The sequence below is a fragment of the Oryzias latipes genome, chromosome 3 (assembly GCF_002234675.1).
Source record: "Oryzias latipes chromosome 3, ASM223467v1".
Taxonomy (NCBI): Eukaryota; Metazoa; Chordata; class Actinopteri; order Beloniformes; family Adrianichthyidae; genus Oryzias; species Oryzias latipes.
Genome location: NC_019861.2, coordinates 27,469,111 through 27,491,414, shown reverse-complemented (window position 1 = coordinate 27,491,414; position 22,304 = coordinate 27,469,111). Strand labels below are relative to the sequence as shown.

Genomic DNA, 22,304 nt, shown 5'->3' with positions numbered 1-22,304 from the left:
ATTAGCTGCTATAAAGATTTTTTTGGTCAATTTTTTTTTTATTCTGAAAAATTGGTCTTTTTCTTGGCTCTCAAATTTAAATTATAACTACTCTTCCTAATGTTTCAAACCGTTTGTTACCCACAGCAGACAGCAGTTGAAATACAAACTCCTTAATCAAAAGCACAAAAAAAACACAGGGGCACATTAAACTGCTTTGTATTACGCAACTTATCTGAAAGTGACTGAATCGCTTCTTACCTTGAGAGGTTTGGGTGCATATATATTTCTTGATCAAGGCATCTGTAGGTTGAGTGTAAAGGCTGAGCGCATATTTGAGGGATTTCATATCAGGGCTCTTTTCAAGGAAGGTTTTCTTCAGCCCGTTTCCTCCAGCATGGAAGTATTGCTACACAAACAAGATATGATCAAATCAGTCAAGATGATCACAGCAAAATTCCAAAGTAAGTTATAGGCTGAAAATAAACTTGATGTGCACAGTTGGGTTTTATAGAAGCAGGAGGCCAGCAGTAGACAGCTGTAATAGCTACTGCTGACTCAAAATTACCATGCATTTGAATCTAAACCTACTGCATGGACGGTTAATGCTTGGGCCTACTAGCTGAGGACAGACGAGGCTTTGCCTTTTCTTTAAATGTTGTCACCACCCCCATGCACGGGAGGTGGGCGGCCACAAACGCAACTTATTAAGAGAAGAAGTAAACTGGGAAGCACTGTATGTGGTGACTTGGAGAGGAAGCCAATGCCTAAGTGTCGGAACACTTGCGGTGTTAGCATGTTCCAGGTTTAAAAGTCTGCCCACAACAGTCTTATACCTACAGGTACATGGTAGATTAAAAGACAGATTTGTTCTGTGCAAGCGTCAGGTTTCGTTGGGGCACATCCTCATCAGGCAGGTTGATGTAATCCATTAGAAAGTGTTTGCAAATATGTTTATACTGGTGTAAGGTCTGCACTATGCAGAGGCTCAACAAAGGAGGTTTCTCTGAAAATGACAGGGGCCTTCCTGAAATAAATACCCTACAGTCAGTTATAAATACACATCATAATCAAAGGTTTGCACTTTTTGCATCAAACAAGTTTTTCTTTAAACTATAGGGTTTAACTTTTTTTTTTTACAAAAGATTTTGTTTACACTAAATAAATACATATTATCTATTTTTTAAACTAATTGCATTGAAATCCTGTTTTAAATGTTTTATTTAGAATGCCAGATGGATAATGATCAAGGGGGTCAGTATATACAGCATGCATATTGGAGTATCTCCAACTGTTTTTTGATATTTTACTTAGGGGCCTTTTTAATTGTTCATGTGCTATAATGAATATTTTGTTTGTATTTTTTTTTCAAAGATGTCCTGGCATTTTAAATGATATAGAGATGAGAGTAATGTTTCATGCAGGAATTTTGTAATATCAGATCACTAAACTAAGCAGCAGATCTACCTCTAGCTATGAAACCCAATTCAAGCGTGTTTAGAATATCAGCCTGCTTCTAGTTGAATTTACAGCCACATGTATATCACAGCTCATCACATTCTCTATGGTTATGTCCTGTTTTTATTTGCACTCTTTACAATTAAAAACCTTTTTTTCTTCCTTGCTTATTTCTTGAATCTTCTTAGTAGTATGACATCATTTTAAAATGCTGGTCAGCTGGTCAAAAGCTACAGCGGACAAAACAGTTTTAACACTTGATCACGTATATATTCAGAAACTCATGTGTGTGGACACTCAGTTCTATAACTCCTTTGGGTCTGTGCATTTACCCCACTACCTTAAGTGCCCACTCAGATTAAAATTGTGTTTTTAGTGTTTTTAACATGCTATTGTGATGATGAATGAAAATTTAGAAAAAAATATTTTTCTAAAGAAAATTAAGCCTGAAATTGCATTTCTGCGGATTTCTTCGCTCAATTTGTTGTTAATCAGGAGCAGACAAAAAATAAAGATTGAAGTATAACTTCTTTTTGATGCAGAAAATAAGTTGGGTTGGCCTGAAGCTTGCTCTGCTCCATTCTGATGCATCCACTTCTAGACGACTAGATCCATTTACATTTTCGTTTTCCTTGTCTAAGCTGACATCTGGCTCAAAACTCTATGACTGGATATATAGCTCCAATATTGATCACTATTTTGGTTGTACTGGTAATATTAAATTGGGGTTGTGAGTGGCTGTAAGCTACAGGGACTGCGTGTAAATGGACAGCTCAGTTAGAGCTGATGGAACGAGGCGGTGGGGTTGCTCTGTGCCAACGGTCCCGCTCACAACCCAGGCGTATTTGTAATGAACTACTGTTGCTCTGCAGAAACTATGTTCCAGAAAACAACAGGTTTTTTCATTCGGGTTAAAAACGGATAAACAATGATCAGACCACCAGGAACACTTTTCAAACAAAAGATGATCTGAGTGGAACATAAAAGACTTTAGTCCAGCTACAACATATGTCCTTATGTGATCACTATTTACATTTCAGTATGTCTACAGTGTAAGTTTTTTCATTTTGATCATAAATCTAAAATACAAGCAGCATTTTTTCCTATTTTAAATAAAACTTCTTTCTGGTTTTAAGGACATGTGGCTTTTTAGATGTTGTATGATGCAGGTAACCTTTCTGTTTTTTATCACATATGTAAAAGCAGTATAACAATAGGTGAATGTTCTCATTTAAATAAAAAAAGAAAACTTTTCTTTTTTTTACCTGTCCAGTCCAACTGCTGAGCACACAGATGAGAGCTGAAAGCCTCTTGTGTTGGGCATATTTTACTGTTACAATAGGGGTTATGAAATGTTTGACACACTTTGTGTATATTTAAATAAACCCCTTTTGTAAGTTAGGCTAAACTTTATTGATCTTACTCATATCTGTAACAGTCTTTAGTTGGACCGGATGGAAAAGAAAAGAAGGGAAGAAGAGAGAGGGATACCGGCGGTGCTTAAAGAGGAGGGGGGATAGAACCGTGAAGCATCATAAAGCAACAAGTTGCTGGATGTTTACAATCATTAGAGAAATCATTACATAAAACTGACATTTTAGATGTCTGCCTGCCAACAGTTTCCACAGTGACGGTAAATCAATTAGTTTTTCTCGGCACTTCACAAAGCAAAGTCTCTTCTTAACTTTGCTGCAGAACTGAAGCTCATCCTCCATACTTTTATACATCAGTGACATTCAGCATCTAATGAATTCCTCAGATGTGGGATTGGCAAGAATCTGTTTTTTGTGCATTTTCCTTCACCTGTGCTGCTTTTCCAAAGTTGAATTTGTTTGTACCTTGATAGTGGGAAGCACTAGATCCATCGCGGCACACTGGCGTGGAGTCAGGCTTCTGGCTTCCTCTCGAATTACATGCTCCTAAAGGGTAATCAGAGAGTGAATCACTGCAAAGTAAAACAAAAATTCTCACAAGTAACTTTCCTATATTCTGAATCTAGAATGTTCTATAAGACTTGTGCTCTAAACCTAGAAATGCTGCGATCTTTAAATTCTGACTAAGCTGTGAAATTAATTTTAATCATAAAAATACATTCTTGTGACTTTCAAATTACGCTTTTCTGATCTCTTAATTTAGTTTAGTAAAGATCTGACTTTGCTGTTTTTCCAAGGCACTCCTCCTGCATGGTGCAGCAAAACACAAAGAATGTTTCATGATGTGGGATGCTGAAGGAACTCTGATTTTGTTTCTACTTTTTGTAGTCTGCAAAGTTCTGCAGGAGCTGAGCGTTGAGATTAAACTGAAGCAGAAGCTGTTATAATGGAGATGCAAACACTACTTATTATTTACAGGAAATACAATCAAAAGGTATTAATTTGCAAGTATTGTCGAAATTGTTCTTTTTTTTATTTATTTATTTTGTACGGGATGTTGTGAGTTGAAATTTGATACATTTATGAACGAGTATCACAAAATTTAGAATGCAGCAAACCTTTTTCCCATGACAATAAAAGTCATAAAAATATGTGAGTTCAGATTGATTTAATTATAATTATGAATTATAAATGGATGAAAAAGCTCCAAGCAACAAAGACAGGAACACGCCCATGTGCAAGCTGATAAACTGTACACAGATGTTGCCTTAAAGGACATCCGGCAGAGCAGCACACACAACACAGAGAGGTGAAACTCTTGTCCGTGTTTGTGCTGCAGAATTGTTGGAGCTCCGTTTGCACTCTCCCTATATGACTCATAGCTAAAATACCTCTCCAAGGTGCTGTAGCGTTAGTGAAACCATAATGTTGCCAATGAATCACTCCAGTGCCTCATTGCACAGAGCTCAGAGGATCAGCCTTCCTCTGCTCTCATCAGCAGTTTAAAACCTGGCCTGTCGGGTTTTACTGATTTATGATATACACTAAAAACCTAACATTATCTGATTTACATTATGTGTCTGAATGAAATGCTCTTCTTCTTCTTTATATTTTTTATTTTCAATATTCCATCATTGCTCCTAGCTTTATGTTGAATTGTAATTTCATTTAAGAGTTAAAAAGTGCAGCTTAATGATCTGATATGGATCTTCATTGTAATTTTTACACAAAGATAATCATTAATCTAAAAAAATATATATTTTAAAATGGAATTTTCAAATAGTGTCTTGTATAAGACCAAATGACTGTTAAAGCTGTGTTTGTAATTAAATTGACCCCACCCACATTCATTAATAGTCACCAACAGCTGACATTTAAATAGAACTAAGACTTTAGTCCAGGTTTAGCCCATTGTGCATACAGTGTGAGGTTTTTCCATTTTGATCATGAATCTAAAATCAGGCAGCATTATGATATCAATTTTTTATATAAGGGAGGGGGTGGGGGAGGCAGAAGACTTTGAAAGGGTGGCAAAATACCAGAGAGGAGAGGATGAAAAATATTTGTTTTTAATAGTTTCATTGGTATCATTGTTTGTTTTTTATTTAAAAATGTTTCCTTTGTTATTTTTGCAATTCTTTTTGATAAATTCTTAATCTTTGTCAATCTTGATAATAATATAAACTCAAAAATCGAGGGGGGGGCAGGTATGGGGCACAGTTTTTTGGTGAAGGGGGTGGCTGCCCCACCTTGCTCCCCTGTAGCTTCGCCCCTGGTCACCAAGACCTCAGCAAATTAATTGAAGCCTAAATACAGTCGTTATTTCAAAACCCTTTTCCAAAAGAAATGTTTTTTTCTGAATCAATTTAAATAGATCATTTTATAGGCTCAGATTAGTAAAGAATAGTTTCCTAAATCATTCAGCACTGTTCTAATCATTGTAGGTTTCTTTAAATATTTCTACAAATATGTCAAACTTTTTGAACAAATTAATATAAATGAAAAGTTTATGTAAAATGTTTAATATCATTTTACAACGAAAGCTAAGAACTGGAAAGCGCTAAAAGAAAGAAAGAAAAACCAGATCAGGGAAATGCTGAACTTTGTGCTGAAGAGCTGCATTTTAAAGCATATCTCATGTATCTCACAAATGATTGATAGTCCATGTAGCAGAGACTGCGAATCACACCTTCAGTTTGGACAGCTGACCCAGGTCCTTTGCAGCACTGAAGATCATCTGAGCTCCCTGTTGCTGTAAAAACAACATTTTTCTGTCAGCACAGAGAGTGAATATGACAAAGTTAAAGTACAAAGATTACAATTTTGAAATGGGAGTCCATGTGTCCTTAGAAGTAGAGATGCCATCCTGCTTCACTTCATGAGCAGTAATTAGTGTGTTAGGAGGGTGGGAGAGAAGGCTGAACAGATGCTGGGAACGATAGGAAGACAGGTGGACAAAAACAAGGAGGTGGAAGCCAAGCTGTCAAATGAGATGCATTTTTGGACGAGAGGAGGAATCGCAGTGTATAAAACTCACGCTCTGGTCGCTCAGTGGAGGCAGAACGATAGTTCTCTCGATGGTGTTGAGCACTATTTTCCACAGTTCTTTGAGAACTCGTTTCAGCACGGTCTTCTCACAGATCTTGGCAAATAACATCAAGCTGTGAAGCGGCAGAGAGGAGCAAGTGTGAGGTCAGAACTTGCAGCACACGTCTTAGACTCAGCAAACGCAGCTGAGGGCTTCATGCACTGACATCTCGATCGATAGAAAACAAAGGTGAAAACACCTGTGACTGGCTGCACGAATGCAGCAGCTTTATGCTTTAATCTAACCCCATTGTGCAACCAAGGTCTGAGATAGGAGGAAGGATTTTAAATTTCCATATCATTAAGAGGATTTCCTGTAATACCACAGTGGCCTAAATATAGCTTTGGCAAAAAGCTTCAAAACGAGATCAGCAAAAGCAAAACACTTTTAAGAATACTGTTCATAAAAACATAAATAAATATACTCTAAGGTTCCCTATGACGTTTATCATAAGACAGTAATTCACAAAAAAATTCACAAAAAACGTATTTTGGTTTCAGTGTTCCCCACTTTCTTTAGCTATTTTGTTAATAAATCGCTTAACTTAATCAGGTTTGTCTCGCTTATCCTTGAGTTAATTTGCCTTCCCCCACCCCTTCCTGTACTTTTCTTATGTTCATCTTTTTTTTACCCCTGAGTCTCATTGGGGCTTTTTTTGCTTCAGGTCACTTTGATTGTTTGTGCAGAATGCAACTACTGAATGAAGTCGGGCTGCTCGTGCCTGCAGTCCATGGCTGCACATGCCCCGCTTATACATGTAAACACTCTCTACATTGATCCTAAGAAAATTATTTCTTCTCTCTGCACTTCTTCTATTTCTGCAACATGAAGTTGCACAATGGATTTTTGGGAGAGAAATGTCCTCAGCCAACTGCCTTTAGACAGAACCTGCTGTTTTCCAGCATTATGCAGATACACACTTTTTATCGAGAAGATCCATAAGAGGCCGAAGGACCGACTCTGCATCCAAGGCGGCGTTGCTCCCTTTGGCTGTTCCTTTCATTTGAATGAGCTCCTGGTTCATCTGTTTCACGCAGTCCTCAATCACTGGTTTGAAACTGTATAATCCAACAAGAAGAATTTGAGTCCTGAGCACTGGAGCCTTGTTTAAAATGTGTCATATATGTCACTGTCAAATTATAATTGAAGCCACTGAACTGATAATAATACCTAAATGCAGTTCTAGACATCAAAACTCACCTGGAGCCAAACACTCCGCTGAGTTCATCCAGCACAGTGTTGAGTTTGTTCTGCAGCTCCTTCAGAAGATCGCTTGCCTCTGCATCCAGCTGCAAAAGACCACAAGCTCTTTGAATGTTTGCACTAACTGTGGAGAACTCTGTGTCTCTGAAGGATGCCTCAACTGCGGTGGCTATGCTGCTGGGGAGCACCAGGTACAGAAGAGCAGCAACGTGCTGTACAGGTGGCCTCCCCCTCATTCTGCTGCCCATCTGTGCCGAGCAACACTCTGAATACCAACGGACAGCTCACCTCAGAGCGCTGCAGTGATGACTGCATGCCGTGTCATTAGACATGGTGTCAGCAAAGTAGCAGACTGCCACAGGGATACTTGTGTGCACTTGCTGCAAAAGTAACAGTGAAGACAGAATGCTATCAGCCTAGGGTGCCTCTGAGAGTTAGCCTCACTTTTACCCCCTGTGTGTAGCAAAGTGGATTATAAGTGTACTGATCAACACTTTTGCAACTACATATATTCCTTGTTTGCTCTTCAACTAGATCTAATGGAATACTTCCCTAAACATGTCAGAAGGATTTGCTAAATTGGTGCATGACACGCATGTGTTTATGCATGTCAAAAAGTCTTTGTCTAGGGGTTTGCATGTGATGGATGTGCAGAAAGGTTTGTGTCTATTAAGCTTTTTAGGGAATACTCAGAAGATGTGTGGATGCAGTTGCAGCTGCATCTTTGTGTGCTGTGATGGTTGTGTGAGAAGAGGCACACATGCATGACGGACCACCACATTGGACCCGATAAGCTCAGCCATGACGCCGCTTGACTCACATTGGAATGGCGGATGGCTCAGCTGGCATGTGATGTGTGAACTGAACTTTTTATAGACACTGTTATTCTGCACACATGCCCCTGTCTGCAGCATGTTTTCAAAGTCAGGCATGTTTGAGTGCACATGCTCACATTTCTGTCATCTCTTTGGAAGCGATTGCCCACAGAGTTTTGAGTCGTTTTTCATAAAATTAAAGCAAACGGATAACAATTTTTTTAAGGTAATGATTAAGTCTGACCTCTTATCCTCAGGTTGGTCTCATGGACTGAGATTCTCATTATTTCTTTCCTCCCAAGACTACTATGACTTAATAGGAAATCTGGCAAATTCTATCAAACTCTGTTTAGCAAACCAAGCCACCTGTCATCTCCTGGGATGAGAAAATTGTACTCTATTGATTGCCAGCTCAGTTGCAATCCAGATCCGAATGTCTTCATTTAAATTCAAAGACACTGTTTTGGGTTGATAAATAACAGAGAATTTTGTGTCAGATTGAAGATAAAGTTTTGTGCCTCGGAATCTGTAACACAATGTCCTACATAAAGTGATGAGTCACCCCCTCCCTCATTTGCAGACCCTTATATGGAAGAACTGACAAAAGTCTACTAATTAAGCTTTGTACAGGAAATAAAACACAGTGTTTGGAATTCATGGAGCACCTGGCTCCTCCATGGTATCTGGTTTCACTCCGCTCTGACTGGCATCCAGAGTCCTCCAGAGTGTACACACTCTCCCCTGACAGCCTATCAGCTGGAGCCCAACTTTACTTCACTTTCCCTGTTTCAACAATTCAATATCTACTGGCTGGCAGGTTGTTTTGCCACAGGACAGTTGATCCAGAATGACTCACAGCACCCAGTAGGACATATTTCACAAAGAGGCATCGCTGATATGAAATGAGCAAACACGGTAAAATAGTTTGGTGGGGATTTAGGGAAAAAAGCTCAACAATACGTCCAGAAATTGGACTTTTATGAGGTTATTAACCATTTAAATTGACAATATCAAGATAACAACTTACAGTAAGTAGATTGGCTTTATTTGAGCCTATTGTTGCTAAAGAAAAATTGCCAAACATTCAGGAGGGAAACCACAGTAGTCCTGCACCCCAATTACCTTTATAAAAGACTTGGAATAATACCTCAAAATTTGCTGACAGTGAAAATTCTGAATGGGATTTTGAGGCAGGAAGCTGAAGAACCACACTGTCATTTTACCTCAGGAAACAATGGCTTGCAAATGATCTAGGTTTAGATACGCAAACATATAGGCAGCAGTGATGCATTAGCTGAGGTTACAGTTGGAGAGATGTGTAAGTGTTTGAGAAGCTCAGTAAACACGGTCTGAAAAATCCTGTCCGAAGTATTTGTGCGTGCAGCTTTGGGGATTGAGAGGGACGTGTAGTGGGCTGAATGAGCACACAACAGCCTGGATTATTGTTATATAAATACTAATTTAGTCATGGGTTGGAGGTAAAAATAAAGGTGTGATCCAGTAATTTTGAGGCTAACCCCCATTTAGAGCAGGGAAGCTGGAGTAGCCTGTCCAGAGGGCTGATGATAATTCATTTTCTGTATGCTCTGCGGCACATGCTGTTGGAAGGGGCGTGGGGTGAAAAGCAGGAGGGCATGAGGGGTGGTGAGCTGGCACAGTGAGGGAGGGGGGGCGTGCTTAGTTTTATCATTCAGGAATGGGTAAAAACGGGTGTTGCACACACCTTACAGAAGGACACAACCCCCTCCTCCTGGAAACAGAGAGAAAGACAACAGAAAAGAAAATGGGAGGGAGACAGAGGACAGCAACAAGAAGCAAATCACAAGACGACACAGGTGTTAGAAACCAGAGAGAAACATGCACCAAAGTTCAAAAAGCTGTGGGGAATTTATTTCATGTTAGACTGACAGAAAAAAAAAAAAGGTAAGGTTAACACTAACAAACACATTGGGAACAATAAAGAGGTGGGGGTAGAGGAGGTTGTGACAGAGAGGTAGGCTGAGCCAAACAGATTGAAATAATACAGAAAGTCTGCATTGGATCAATTCCCTTTCAAAGAGCCTTGAGGTAGCATATTTACCAGATTCAGAGCTTATTGTAGCATCTGTTGATAAAACACTTTGGCTTCATTCACACCAAGGCACAATCAGCCAATCTGGTCCAGCTAAAATGGAAGGTTTCAATTTGCTTCAAAGTAAACGTTGGTGGGATTCGCTACAGTAAAAATGAAGATTATCCAGTCAACAAAAGATAGAAACACATTAGGACTTTGTGTTCCAGGAAGAGGAAAAAAAAAAAAAAACACAACACGATTCCAGAGAACACAATCTTTAGATAAAAAAAAATAAAAAAATCAGTGAAAAATGTGCTGCAGTTAAGAGATCTGTATTTTCTATTTATAAGATGTGCAGAGACCAGCAAGTTGAATTTATCTTGCTACTTTTTTTCTTTCTGCAGGCAACAGTAGCAATCTTCTTCAATTAAGAGGGTGTGAGTGACTGGCCTTTCTTGTTGTTTAGCCTGATCAAAAAGAACAGAAATAAAACTTTGGCATTTTCTTCTCATTTGATTTGAGTTTGCTGGACTAACGTAGTGTGAAAACTCACTTAAGCTGCGTTCACACCGAATGTGATTTGTGAGTCATGAGCGTCCAGTTTTAATGTCAAGTCAATGTACAGATGCCATCAGATGTTCTGCGGTGCATTTTTGGTGTCGTGGTGCAATGTGCTGAGTTAGTTAAAAAAAACAAAGAACTTTGGAAACTAAAACCACACAGTAATTTGTCAAACTGGGTCATAGAGAGACGGAGGTATTGCTGAAAGCGGCGGTCATTCAGACGCAGCTTCTCCAGCCGGCATGAAGCGCACCATACGGGGCGAGTCCTGAATCCAGACATGAGACGTGTTTGCCAATGCTTTGGTAAAACTCTTCAAAATACATAAACCTGATCTCCCAACATCACCCATGTCTTCCATGCATTGTCAAGAAGATATAAAGTATATGCTTCCATGCATGTAATGAGGCGAAAGCTTTTGGAGGTAGCTCCTCCCACACACGTCTGGATTGTATTTTATTGAACACATTTTTGGATAAGTGTCCAGCAAAAAATTTGACGTGTGTCAAAAGAGAGGTGTTCGACACTAATCTGGTGTGAAAGCAGCATTATTGTGACCACAAATGGGCTATAATGTGCCAAGGAGAGAAAGTACACCAAAGTCAGAGAACAAACTGTTTTCCACTATGTGGGTCTAAATCCACCCACATTTTCTCACTTTGCTGTTCCAGTGGAAGAGAGCAGATTGATGCAATAGATCAAAAACACAGTACACTCAACACACACTAAATATATACACAAAACATGCACAAACCTGCTTGCCCCCCATTGATTCAAACATCTTTTCCAGCTGCACACGGAGCTGCTGAATGTTGTTAAGGATGATGCAGGGCTGTAAAAACAACAAGAAAAGAATACAACTTTACACTTCAGTGTGGCTGAAATGTGTTTATTATTTAATGGCAGCCTTTAAAAACCCAACACATCAGGCTTCCTGACAATATCTGGCAGGAGTTTGTGAGCTTCCATCAAACAGAGCACGAGACAAAACGTCAGAAAAATCGCAAGGATAACAACCACAAAACCCATCAGTTTTGACTTCCTGACACATCATTTATACAAAGAGAAGTCTCTGAGCAGCAGACGGCAGGGAGATGCCATGCACAACACAAGAGAGACGTGTCTGCATTGAATGTGGCAGCAGGCGTTATTGATTCTCAGTCCTGCAACAAATTTAAGTGGCAACAGACATTTATCACTAATTTTTTTTTGGAAGCTGTGGATCCTTTTCTCAAACATAATATGTGCATTATTTCCTTAAAGAACAGAAGAACACAACATCTGCCCATTCTTTCAACGGTCACAAATAAAACTACAGGCAGGATTGTGCACCTCAGAGATGGATGGTGTCTTTTCATTACCCAGAAAGGCAGCTTTGTCTTAGTCTGAATACGTTGCAGCATTCCTCTAGAATATGGAAGAGTGTTGTGCCTGATATTGGTGACAGATTGGTTTCATTCTCCAAAGCGTTTAAACCATAAATAATATTTATTAAAAGAGCTTGGAGAGTGTTAACTCCTACACCAATGAACATCTCACTCGTCCTGCACCACTGTGTAATAAAATCTTGAGGGCGTAATTCCGTGCTACCTACAGCCTTGGCATGTTAGATGCCCTTCTATTAGTCCATACATGTGCATAGGAATGTTTGTATCCAGAATCAATTAAGTGTTTGAAATCTGAGAAACATTAAAGCATCCCCCCAGGTATACAATTCTGAAACATAAAAACGTTAAGGAACATGGCTAAGTCTTTGGTCCACTATCATTTGTACTTAATTTTGATGCTTGGAGCCGCAGTAGATCCTTCCGATCGATCTTTTTCCTATGCTGATGGAATTTTAAAGCATGGAAGACTGTTTCTTTTTCTATTTGTGGAAGTTTATCAAGAGTGCAAGGTGCAGGATTTTTTGTGTCAATACATGAGAGGGTAAAACGTTTCCAAAAGCTTTTCATCAATTATTCAAGCAGCCCATCAGAAAACTACACCTTTGTTGGCACTTTAACTGGAATACCATCTGCATATTAGCTCCCACTTATCTGAGGTTAAGTCAAACATCTCCACAAAAACTGTTGAGTAAGAACTGCCCCTTTTCCTGGCTATTCCAGAAGGACACAGCTGTGCTCCCAGAGCAACTAAAATATATATTCCCCCAGTGTGTTTGCAGTCTGCCAATAGGGGCCTCCTACTAGGTAGGCATGTAACACTTCACTTGGTGACATTCTTACCAAATGTCTAACCTGCTCTGTGGCTCTATCCTTTTGAGAAGCTGCTCTGTTCAAACCTTCTCCTGGGTAACTGACCTATAAATTCCATCTCCAAGGAAACCCCCAGCCAATGACCTGTGAGGGAAGCTCATGTTTGTTGTATGTCTCTGAGATCTTATCCATTTGGTAATGGTAAATGGTAAATGGCGTATACTTGTATAGCGCCTTTCTTCCTACAAGGACAAAGCGCTTTACAGTCACAGACCCATTCACCCAGTCACTCACACATTCACACACTGGTGGCGGTTCCGCTGCCAAACACAGGCGCCCGCCTACCACCAGAGGCAAGGTGGGGTTCAGTGTCTTGCCCAAGGACACTTCGACTCATGGGCGTGCAAGGCGGGAATCGAACCTGCAATATTATGATCATGGGTCGACCGCCCTACCGCTGCACCACGGCCGCCCCAAATTTGTTTAGAACCCGCAGCTCATGACTGTGGGAGAGGGCCGGAACTGACAGTTAAATTGAAAGCCTCACTTTTAAACTCAGCTTCTCCATGACACACGGGTACAAAGTCCACATCACTGTAGATACTGCCCCGGTCCTTCACTTTTACCCTCCTTCCAGTGCTCTTTTTAAAAGAGAGATCACATAAATCTCTTCACTTAAAGCCTAAGTCATGTATCCTTATGGTGCTGCAAGTTTTTGGGTTGTCTAGGCTCGCAGAGGGATGTAGAGAGGAGCTGCAACATCTTACGGGAGCGCAGGTGTGTCTTGCAGTTCCCTTGAGGCTCATGTGTCGACCTCAAGGGACAACATGAGAATAGAAAGTTTAATTGTCCTGTGTGTGGTAAGTGTACCATGAAGTATTGTAAGGATAATATAAGTTTCATGAACTTAGGACAAATGAGTGACGCTGTTGTATGGTGCCCTTAGCCCCTTACTAGCAGTGTGTGAATGACGCCTACACAAACAAAGCTCTGATTGTCTAATTTCCTAATTTCTAACAGTCAAGCTGCACACAAGGAGTGCACACTTATCATTAGGGCTGAGTATTATTACCAATGATATCCAGAACTGATTTGATTCAATTCACCAGATCCTTGATTAATTCGATTCAATTCAAATTTGAACTTACACCGTTTATACATTTAGAGCTATTTGCATAGAAATACATTAATAATCTGAATGTGTTTGAAATTATTCTGTAAGTATATAAAGCTGTTCATTTAGTCAGTAATTTATGTTTAGGTCATGTTAAGAGCGTTCCTGTAGGAAATTCTATTATACGTTAGCTAGCTTGATACTTTACTGCTGTTAGTGTTAGGTCACCAGAAAAGAAAATACATAAAAGATCGATCTTTACAACTAGGGATCAATTATTGATCCATTAAGCTTGGATCGATTCAGATTGATTAATCGATTTTATCAACCCAGCCCTACTTATCATATGAACACCACTAACGGGCTCCAAGAAGCAGGATTTGGGGGGGTTGAAAAATTCTACTCCATACGACACACCTGCGTCTAACATGTTTCACCCTTGCCTATCCTTACGTGTTGTCTAAAAGGTTGCTGCGACCTGTCACCCGTAGCACGGTCGTTGAAAAATGTGCATGAAGATTTTTGCTCTCTGAATAAAACGCACCATCCCCTTTCTGTTTTGGAAGAAAATGGGTAAGATCACTTTTGTCTTTTGGTTAAATTATAAAAAGAGAATAAAGTGTTTGATCCCTTTTTAATGTTGATGGGAAAACTAAACAAGAAATACAATGCTGCAGCAAAAATGTGATTTGGGAGCAAGTGGGATCATGGAGGTTTTCACAGAGAAGCCAAAATATATAAGTGCGTCTGGGAAAATGGAAACATCTCATGTTCTCCCTGGATTATATGTAATGAGCCTGTCGATGCTATAAAGAAACATCTGCCTTCTCTGCTTCAACACTGTTATCTCTCACTTCAGCCATTATGACTACACTGGATAATTAGGCCACTCACAAAGCTGTAGGTTTAGACACTAAACAGCCCACAGAGAAAATATCAACGACTTGTCCCCATCCACTTGAACTATGGGAAAAATTATTGCATCTTTTTTAATGGAGACACTGCTCCGTGTTGCTGCAGAGTAGAGATTAAAAATGTGTCGAAAGTTTCTTCACTGTCTCCATGCCAACTGCTTCTGGAGGTGCTAATCAAAGTCAAAGTTTTTATCTGACAACTTCATTTAGGATTTGCATTATTGCAAAAAAAAAAAAAAAAGCACAACGTAACTTTTAAATTAAAATAATTTTAGGGGGCACTTACCACATTTTCCTTATTTAAATGCAAGGGAAAGTCCTTGGAAATGATTGCTGCGTACTGCAGAAGAACTTTATTGATAGTCTGTAAGGATTAAAAGACACTGTTATTGATGGCTCATTTATTAAGGATTATATTTGGTATTTTCAGTTAATTGGCAAAGAATCTAAACAGAATGGATGCACTTAGCAGTCAGTTCTGATCAACAGCAATCAGTTTAACTGTGAGTTATTACTGGAAACAGGAATTTTTGGGGTTCACTGGGCGGCTATCTCACAGAGCCTGACCTTTGCAAAGCGGCACATGAAGTGAGCCAGAGCCTGTGGGTTCGGGCACTCCAGCTTTTTGATGATCTCAAAGCTCTGGTTTAGCTGAGTGAACACATCCACTACTGAACAGGAGAAGAGGGCGTGCTCCGAGGTTTGCTGGAACTGTGAGAGAGGGAAATGGGTGAACAGATTTAGATGGAAGCAGACAGACGAGCAGAGAAGAAAAACAGACCGAAAAGCTCAGACATGAAGAGCTTTCTTATGGTTAGAACTGAACATTTGATCTGTTACAACTTCAATCACACACCACTGCTCTAGACCCCTCAAGCATGATGATCGGTTGGCTTATGTGGACACTCAGTGATGGCTGAGATGAACTAATAAACTGATGTGGAAGTCAGTCTGAATTGAATTCTCATCTGTGTGAGTGGCTACCCCCTTTAGGGGAGATTTGTCTGAGATGAAATCTCAAGGTAGCTGTTGGAGGTCTTTACTTTTTGCAACTTTAAGAATGAATGTTTCTTTTGCTTTGGAAAAAGCTCATTAAGTTAGCAGATAAATTACATTTCTATTTGGCTGTCTCCACTATAATCAAATAAAATGAAAGTGAATAAAATAAAAGCTAATAATGAATCATTGGTACTGAATGCTGCTAAAAGTATAGTGTAGAGATAACTTTGCAAACCTTTTACATAAAAGATTTATCAACTAGATAGTGCTGACTAACTGTTGGTGTTTCTTTGGGTTACAGGTTGTTCTGGTACATTGACACAACTAGTAATATTAGCAAAATGGTAATTCTAAAAGAGGAGTATGGTAAATTAAAATATGCATTAATGTAAAGCTATTTCTGCTAGCAGCTTCCATTCACTAAGTTTTTAACATTTAAAATTGTACTAAAACAGTCTAAATGGCTTTCAAATATGTTAACTAAATAATTCAGTAGTAGGACTTGTTAGCTATGTAGAAAATACATTTAATTGATTTTGTGTATTTAGCTTTCTCTCTAGATGCTTCAAGAATTACGGTTTTGTAATTCCACCTTGCTTTTTGGTTTGGTTGGACAGAAGTTGTGTAGGACTTATGGAACATTTATGAAAATGTCATGTAATTTTAGGGCTGTAATAAATGCTCAATAAAAATGTTTAATAAATAGCTAATTAAGGAAAAAAATGAAATATGCTTAGGAATCTTTATTTTCCACATAATTGAACTGAAGAAAAATGCTAAAAGTTTACACTTGAAAAATAATGAGGGCACCAAACAAGTGCAGGAACATGGAAATAAAAGGATGACAAAAAGCAAAAAGAAATGTGTTGAAATTTACAACTTTTAACAGGAGACAAAACTAGTAGAATTCTCCCGACCAATATTTTTTAGCTAAAATGTTTCAACTCCTACAAGAAAGAACAAGGAGTGAGGTCCACTGATGGCCAAATGAACTCATAGAAGTCCTCCCAAAAGTTCAACTGAAGCACTGACACTGTGGCAATTTCATAGCAGAAGTTAATATAGCATAGTTAGAATCTGATATTGTTTTTGTTCATTTATACTAATTATTTTAAGCACTTCCGCATATTAGAAAAGGACATTACATACTTGATAGTAGACTTCAGCTGTAGGAAACAGTAAAAAAAACAAACACTAACAATATATATATATTTTTATATTGTTTTTTATGCTATTGGAAGAAACCCCAGTAAAAACAAGTATAGTGCTTTGACAGATGGCTTTTAGAATACCTGAAGAAACAAATACAGAAAAAAATGTTTTAAAAAAGTGTTTAATTGGATTACATCTTCCTTAAGATGGTAATTTTGTGTTCCCCTGCATGGGACATTTTCCAAATAGAATAAATCTTTCCTCCCACTGGTTCATAAAGAACTCTGTGAACCACTGCTTTCAAACAGAGCATATAAATTGTTTATGACATGTTCAATCTGTCTTCACTTGTTTTAAAACCACAGCTCGGGGCAAATAAGGTGAACTTATAAAAAGCTTTCATTATTCCACTTAAACAGAAGGAGATTTAAGCTTTAGAAAAAACAAAAACCAGACACTTAGCGTTGGTTGAAAGGAGTAAGAACTATTCTTCAATAACAGGACAAAAAAGTATATATGTATGTATAAAATATGTTATGTAAATTAGATAGAGTGCTCCAGTGTGAAAATGGTGGTAAAACACATAAATTTATTTTTAGTTTTGTAAGCTTTTTTTTCCACAGCCCCTTCAGCTTTTTAGGCTCCAAAAATCCTGTTTTCTGTTTATGTTTCACATCAATTTTTTATTGAAACTGTAATTTGAATTCATGTCGTGTCATTTCTCAAGGTGAGAGTTGTTTTCTACTGAGCAAAATATTGTTCTCCTCTAGGACTAAATTGACTCTCAGCAGGCCAATCCCCTCTAGTAAGATGCTTCAAATGTGTGAACTAATATAAAATTGAATGCAATACTCACTCCATCTTTCTTGTCCCTTTCAAGAGCTCCATTGAGGAAGTCCATGGCAACGTCTTCATTCTCATCAAGCCACTGGATGACAAAAGGCTCAAACCATCTAAGGAATAGAAAAAAACATTTATGTACAGTTTTCTTGACATAATTTACAAAAATGAACAAAGTCAAAGGCCAGGGAGTTTGCTACTTAAACTAGGATTAGTTAGAGTTGGTGTTTTTTAAAGTTTAAATCCTGATTAAAGTAGGGGATAGAAGGAGAAGCAGGTGTCTACCTGGGAGTGGACAAAGTGCAAAAGTCTATTTGCTGTTGGACTAACAATTGTGTCCTTCAGTCTCTTATTTCATTGTTTATTTTAATGTCTGACTTTGTCCTCAATGAATGTCCCCTTAAAACTTGCTGACTACTCTCACTAAGGACATCCACCACATGAGGAAAGACCAATAAAGAAAAACATGGCGACTGGAAGGGTGAGACTGCACATGCGAGTGAGGGATCAGTGGAGCTGGAAACGGTGTTTGAGTGACAGCATTGAAGACGTGGAGGTCAAGTCATTACATTGATGGCCTGCTTGGGTGGTAAAGGGCACAGTGTTCCCTGATTGCTGTACATGTGTTTACATCACAGCTAAGTGTGACTTTGCATGCAACAAGATTTGTACTGTAAATGTGTCCCTTCATCAAACACACGCTCTTTTAAAAGCTCACTTTGAACACAGAGGAAGAGGAGTTTTACAGATTCAGTTTTTTTTCTCCTAGTTTATCAATACTTTGAAAACAGTTTATCAATGAGTGGTTTATGCTCATTTGAGCTTATTTTAGTTAATTTCCACCGTAAAAATGTTCAGAATTCACTCAGATTAGGAAACAATGGATATTTCATTCCTAATAATGATGTGCAATAACTCACAGACAGTTGAAATGCTCTTAAACAATGAGAAAAATAGAAAAATTATAGTGCTCATTAAATTAAATAAGAACAAAATACATGAAACTTTAGACAGGAGCAATTTGACTTTTTTCAAATTTCACACAATTGCATATATTTTCCTGATAAAGATACAGATGGAAGGCAAAAAAAAAAAAAAGAAAAAATGTATATTTGTGTTCCGGAACAACAATTTGCATGAATCCTTTATGTAAATCTGTGTTTAAATCTTTAAATCTCAGTGTTTTAGTGGGATGGCAGCGAGAAAAAACAAGAATCTTCCAGCTTTTTGCAAGTGCACAACTCAAACCGCTGCCTCAGCATTGTGCCACACTGGTATTTTTGTGATGTGCCATAGGTGACTTAGCCATCTGTTAAGCCACCATTAATGCTCAACATTATATAGAACGTTTGAAATAACATATGGTGCCATCCAGATGAGGACAACACAACTTACTGCTGCCAGCGCTTTCTACTGCTTAGATCGGTATCTAAATTAGGCTTGTCCTCCTTCCACTTGCTTTAATCTGCTTGTTTTCAGACATTAAATTCCTGTTTTAATCACCTACGTTACAACACTTTTTCTAATAAGCCAAGTCTCTACTATATTTATAATTTGGTTATGTGTCTGTGTGTACAAACTTACAAAGAATACTCAGGAGGAACCCCCTTGAAGGCCGGTAGGTCACGAACGTACTCGTTATGAAACCATTTGACCTTGAAGTGAAGATTCATGTATTCGGTGCTTTTGCATAGGCGGTGCTTGTCGTGCTCTGGAATGCAGATGACAGATATTAAGACAAAAATGCTCTGCTAAGGAGGTCACATTTACAGAAAAATTACTTTGAATAAAAAAACTCCAAGACAGGTTGGTTAATCATAAAAATGTTTTTTTTTCTATGAAACAGACAGCCTTTTAAATGACTCACAAGAACAAAAACAGACTTTAACTTGCTATAATAAGTAATAAGTGAACATAAAATATGGAACAGCAGTGTTGCCTCTAATACAGCCTTTTTGAAAATAAAAAATAAATTCAAAAAATGAAAAAGCAGTCTGCAACCAGTAAGGGTTGAAAAACACATCAATAAAACAAAATACCTTCATCCCTTTGTGCTATGTAGGTACTGACACACATTTATGTTTTCAGCAGCAAAATTACGCGCTCTAAATGTGTTATATTATATATTAAATCACATTGCCTAGTGCCGGAAAATCCCCAGCTCCACTCAGAACTGTTTCTTGGCTCAGAAAAAAAAACCTCAGGAACATTAAAAAGAGCTCAATAAGTCAAACTGTGGTTACTTTAGTGAAACTGATTTAAATCTAAATATGTCTCTATCTGCTTAAAGACAGGAAATGACTGCATTTTAAAACGACGATTAAAATTTGCAAAGTGTTATAAGAGAAAAATTCCGTATTGACACAGTAACAGGGAAAAAGAAATAAAGTGAATAATACGTAAATGTTGAAAAAAGAGGAACTGATATGAGAGAATGTTCAGCTGAAGTGCTGATGTAATGGCTACACCCTCATCAGGAGGCAATTTCAACAACAAAAAATCAAATAAAGAAGAGGGAGCCATGTCACAATATCACAGAGGATCTTTGGAAACTTTGTTTTAGCATGCAAGGGAAACGCTGCAATTTATCAGTGCAGCACAGAAAGAACAGGAAGCAGAGCAAAGACCACTGAGTAAGTTAGAACTAAATACACAGGAGACCAAATGCTCACAAAGGGGAGGGGCAAATGCTGTGATGGTCATGCTAACCGTGGCTGAACAGCCGTAAATGCATGTCCTGTGGGAGCTTAAGTAATAATTACAACGATTCCCATGAGTGACACAATAAAGAGAGCAGCTGCCCACCGAGTGACTCCGACTGGATTCTTTTTCGACCACATTTTAATCAGCTTATAAAAACCAAATGCTTCTGTGTGATGTTGTTCAAACAGAATGACAGGTTTGCAAAGGTGCTGCAGACTAATCAATGAATCAAAAACGAAAAACTCAAACTGATGGCGGTCAATAAATATTTAGCTGGACAGCATGTGTGTTCTGTCGTTCACTGGTTTGTATTTGGTTGATTTAAAGTCAAATTTTACTCTTCCATGCCCTTCATAGCATCCTAGTTGAAAAGGGTATAGCTAAATCTTCATTTTGCTGAAAATGGTCAAACAGGTGGAGAAAGCAAATGTGTCAGATGTTACACAACAGCCAATGAGACTGTTTTAGAGCTGGGTGTGAGGATTGTGCTCTTTCTCAGTTTCATCTCCTTGCTTAAGTTTACCCACTTCATATGATCTGTGCCATTATATCTTGTAATGTATGTAGCCTGTTCTTTTTTATCAATAGGTATTTTAATTTTCACTGTCTTATAATTGTATTTTTCTTGTCTATCCTTTTAATAGATATTTTCAATTATTGTTTTAATTGTTCTTTTTAGCTTTAAAGGTAGACAATTTTAACATCTGTCCAGGGACAACAAATGACAAATCGCGGCTGGGGTAATTCTGGCTCATTGCAGTGATGCTTTTAATGTGCACTGTCCCTGAGGAAAAAGAAAAAAAAAAAAGACAATTTAGTTAATTTACAAAGGGAACTATAAAACACATAACCACACGATTTGTAATGCCTTTACTTATGAGTTCCCTTTGTTGTAGAAATGCAAATGTTTGTCTGGTGTTTAGCATTACAACCACAAACATAAAAGAATCAAGTGTTTCAAAGTAAAATAATTTCTATTGATATTGTAATCTCTTTGATGTCGATTTCAATTACTATTTGTTTGAAAAAAAATGTATAAAAAGAAACCTAGTTCATTATTTCATCAATGAATCACTATTTGCAGAAATTGTTACAAAATACACAGTTTGCCTTCACTGAGGGCCAGCCGTTTCTGTTCTGCGTCACTAGAACTGTCAGAACTCAGTTTCCCACAATGCATTGTTTTTGAATTGTTATTTTTGAGTTTTGTTTTTTTTTTTTCAAATAAAAAGCAACCAGTTGTGCAAAAACTTTGGATGCTGTACATGTTCCAAAACATTTTTAATGCAATGTTACAAATCACCTTTTGACCATGTTTCTTGTGCTTTATTTTTTTTTTAAAAAAGCACTGAAAAAGTATTAAAAATGATATGTTCCTCCCTTCATTTCAGTTGCACTGGTCGAAATTGGATTTATAGAGCAATAACAGCAAATATTCGTTTTGACCTCGGAAAAAAAAGAGTTTCACTTATAAAATTATATGATGCTGTTTTTAAAGCCTGACTGGCCCATGGCAGCATCACGAAATGCAGCTGCCAGACTTTCCTCCTGCAGACCTGAGTCTAAAATCAGGCTGGCATTTTTGGTGCGGGCCATTTGGAATTTTATTTTACGCTTTGTGCAGGTAAAAAGGGGTTAGTACTTACAAAACAATATACGTCTGTTAGGTTTTTTTTGGCTTTCCCCCAGGAGGCTGGCAGCTGTTTTGTTTTTTTATAATTACTTTGCCAGCTTTAGATGACATACTCAGTTAGGGGAAGAAAAACATCACTGCCACATTCATTTGTTTTCTAAACTCTCTCCATCCTGCTGAAAGGGTTCTGAAAGAGCCTTTTAACCGCTGCTGTTGGTGAG

At 38.2% G+C, this 22,304-nt stretch overlaps 1 protein-coding gene across 5 annotated transcripts in view; it reads right to left on the bottom strand.

Annotated features, from left to right (window-relative positions):
• The window catches only part of unc13c (unc-13 homolog C), a 130,839-nt gene that overhangs the window by 6,303 nt on the left and 102,232 nt on the right, over positions 1-22,304 (bottom strand). For 3 of the 5 annotated variants that reach the window (XM_011493025.3, XM_020700036.2, XM_020700039.2), the window contains 12 exons: positions 19,332-19,458; positions 17,764-17,860; positions 15,324-15,467; positions 15,043-15,120; positions 11,285-11,362; positions 9,640-9,666; positions 7,099-7,187; positions 6,819-6,956; positions 5,848-5,971; positions 5,500-5,562; positions 3,276-3,356; positions 241-388 (listed from right to left, as the gene is read on the bottom strand). In XM_011493025.3, the coding sequence (XP_011491327.2) occupies positions 241-388; positions 3,276-3,356; positions 5,500-5,562; positions 5,848-5,971; positions 6,819-6,956; positions 7,099-7,187; positions 9,640-9,666; positions 11,285-11,362; positions 15,043-15,120; positions 15,324-15,467; positions 17,764-17,860; positions 19,332-19,458 (1,194 nt within the window). The remainder of the gene's footprint in view (positions 1-240; positions 389-3,275; positions 3,357-5,499; positions 5,563-5,847; positions 5,972-6,818; positions 6,957-7,098; positions 7,188-9,639; positions 9,667-11,284; positions 11,363-15,042; positions 15,121-15,323; positions 15,468-17,763; positions 17,861-19,331; positions 19,459-22,304) is intronic. The other 2 variants (XM_011493029.3, XM_020700044.2) reach the window with 1 other exon arrangement.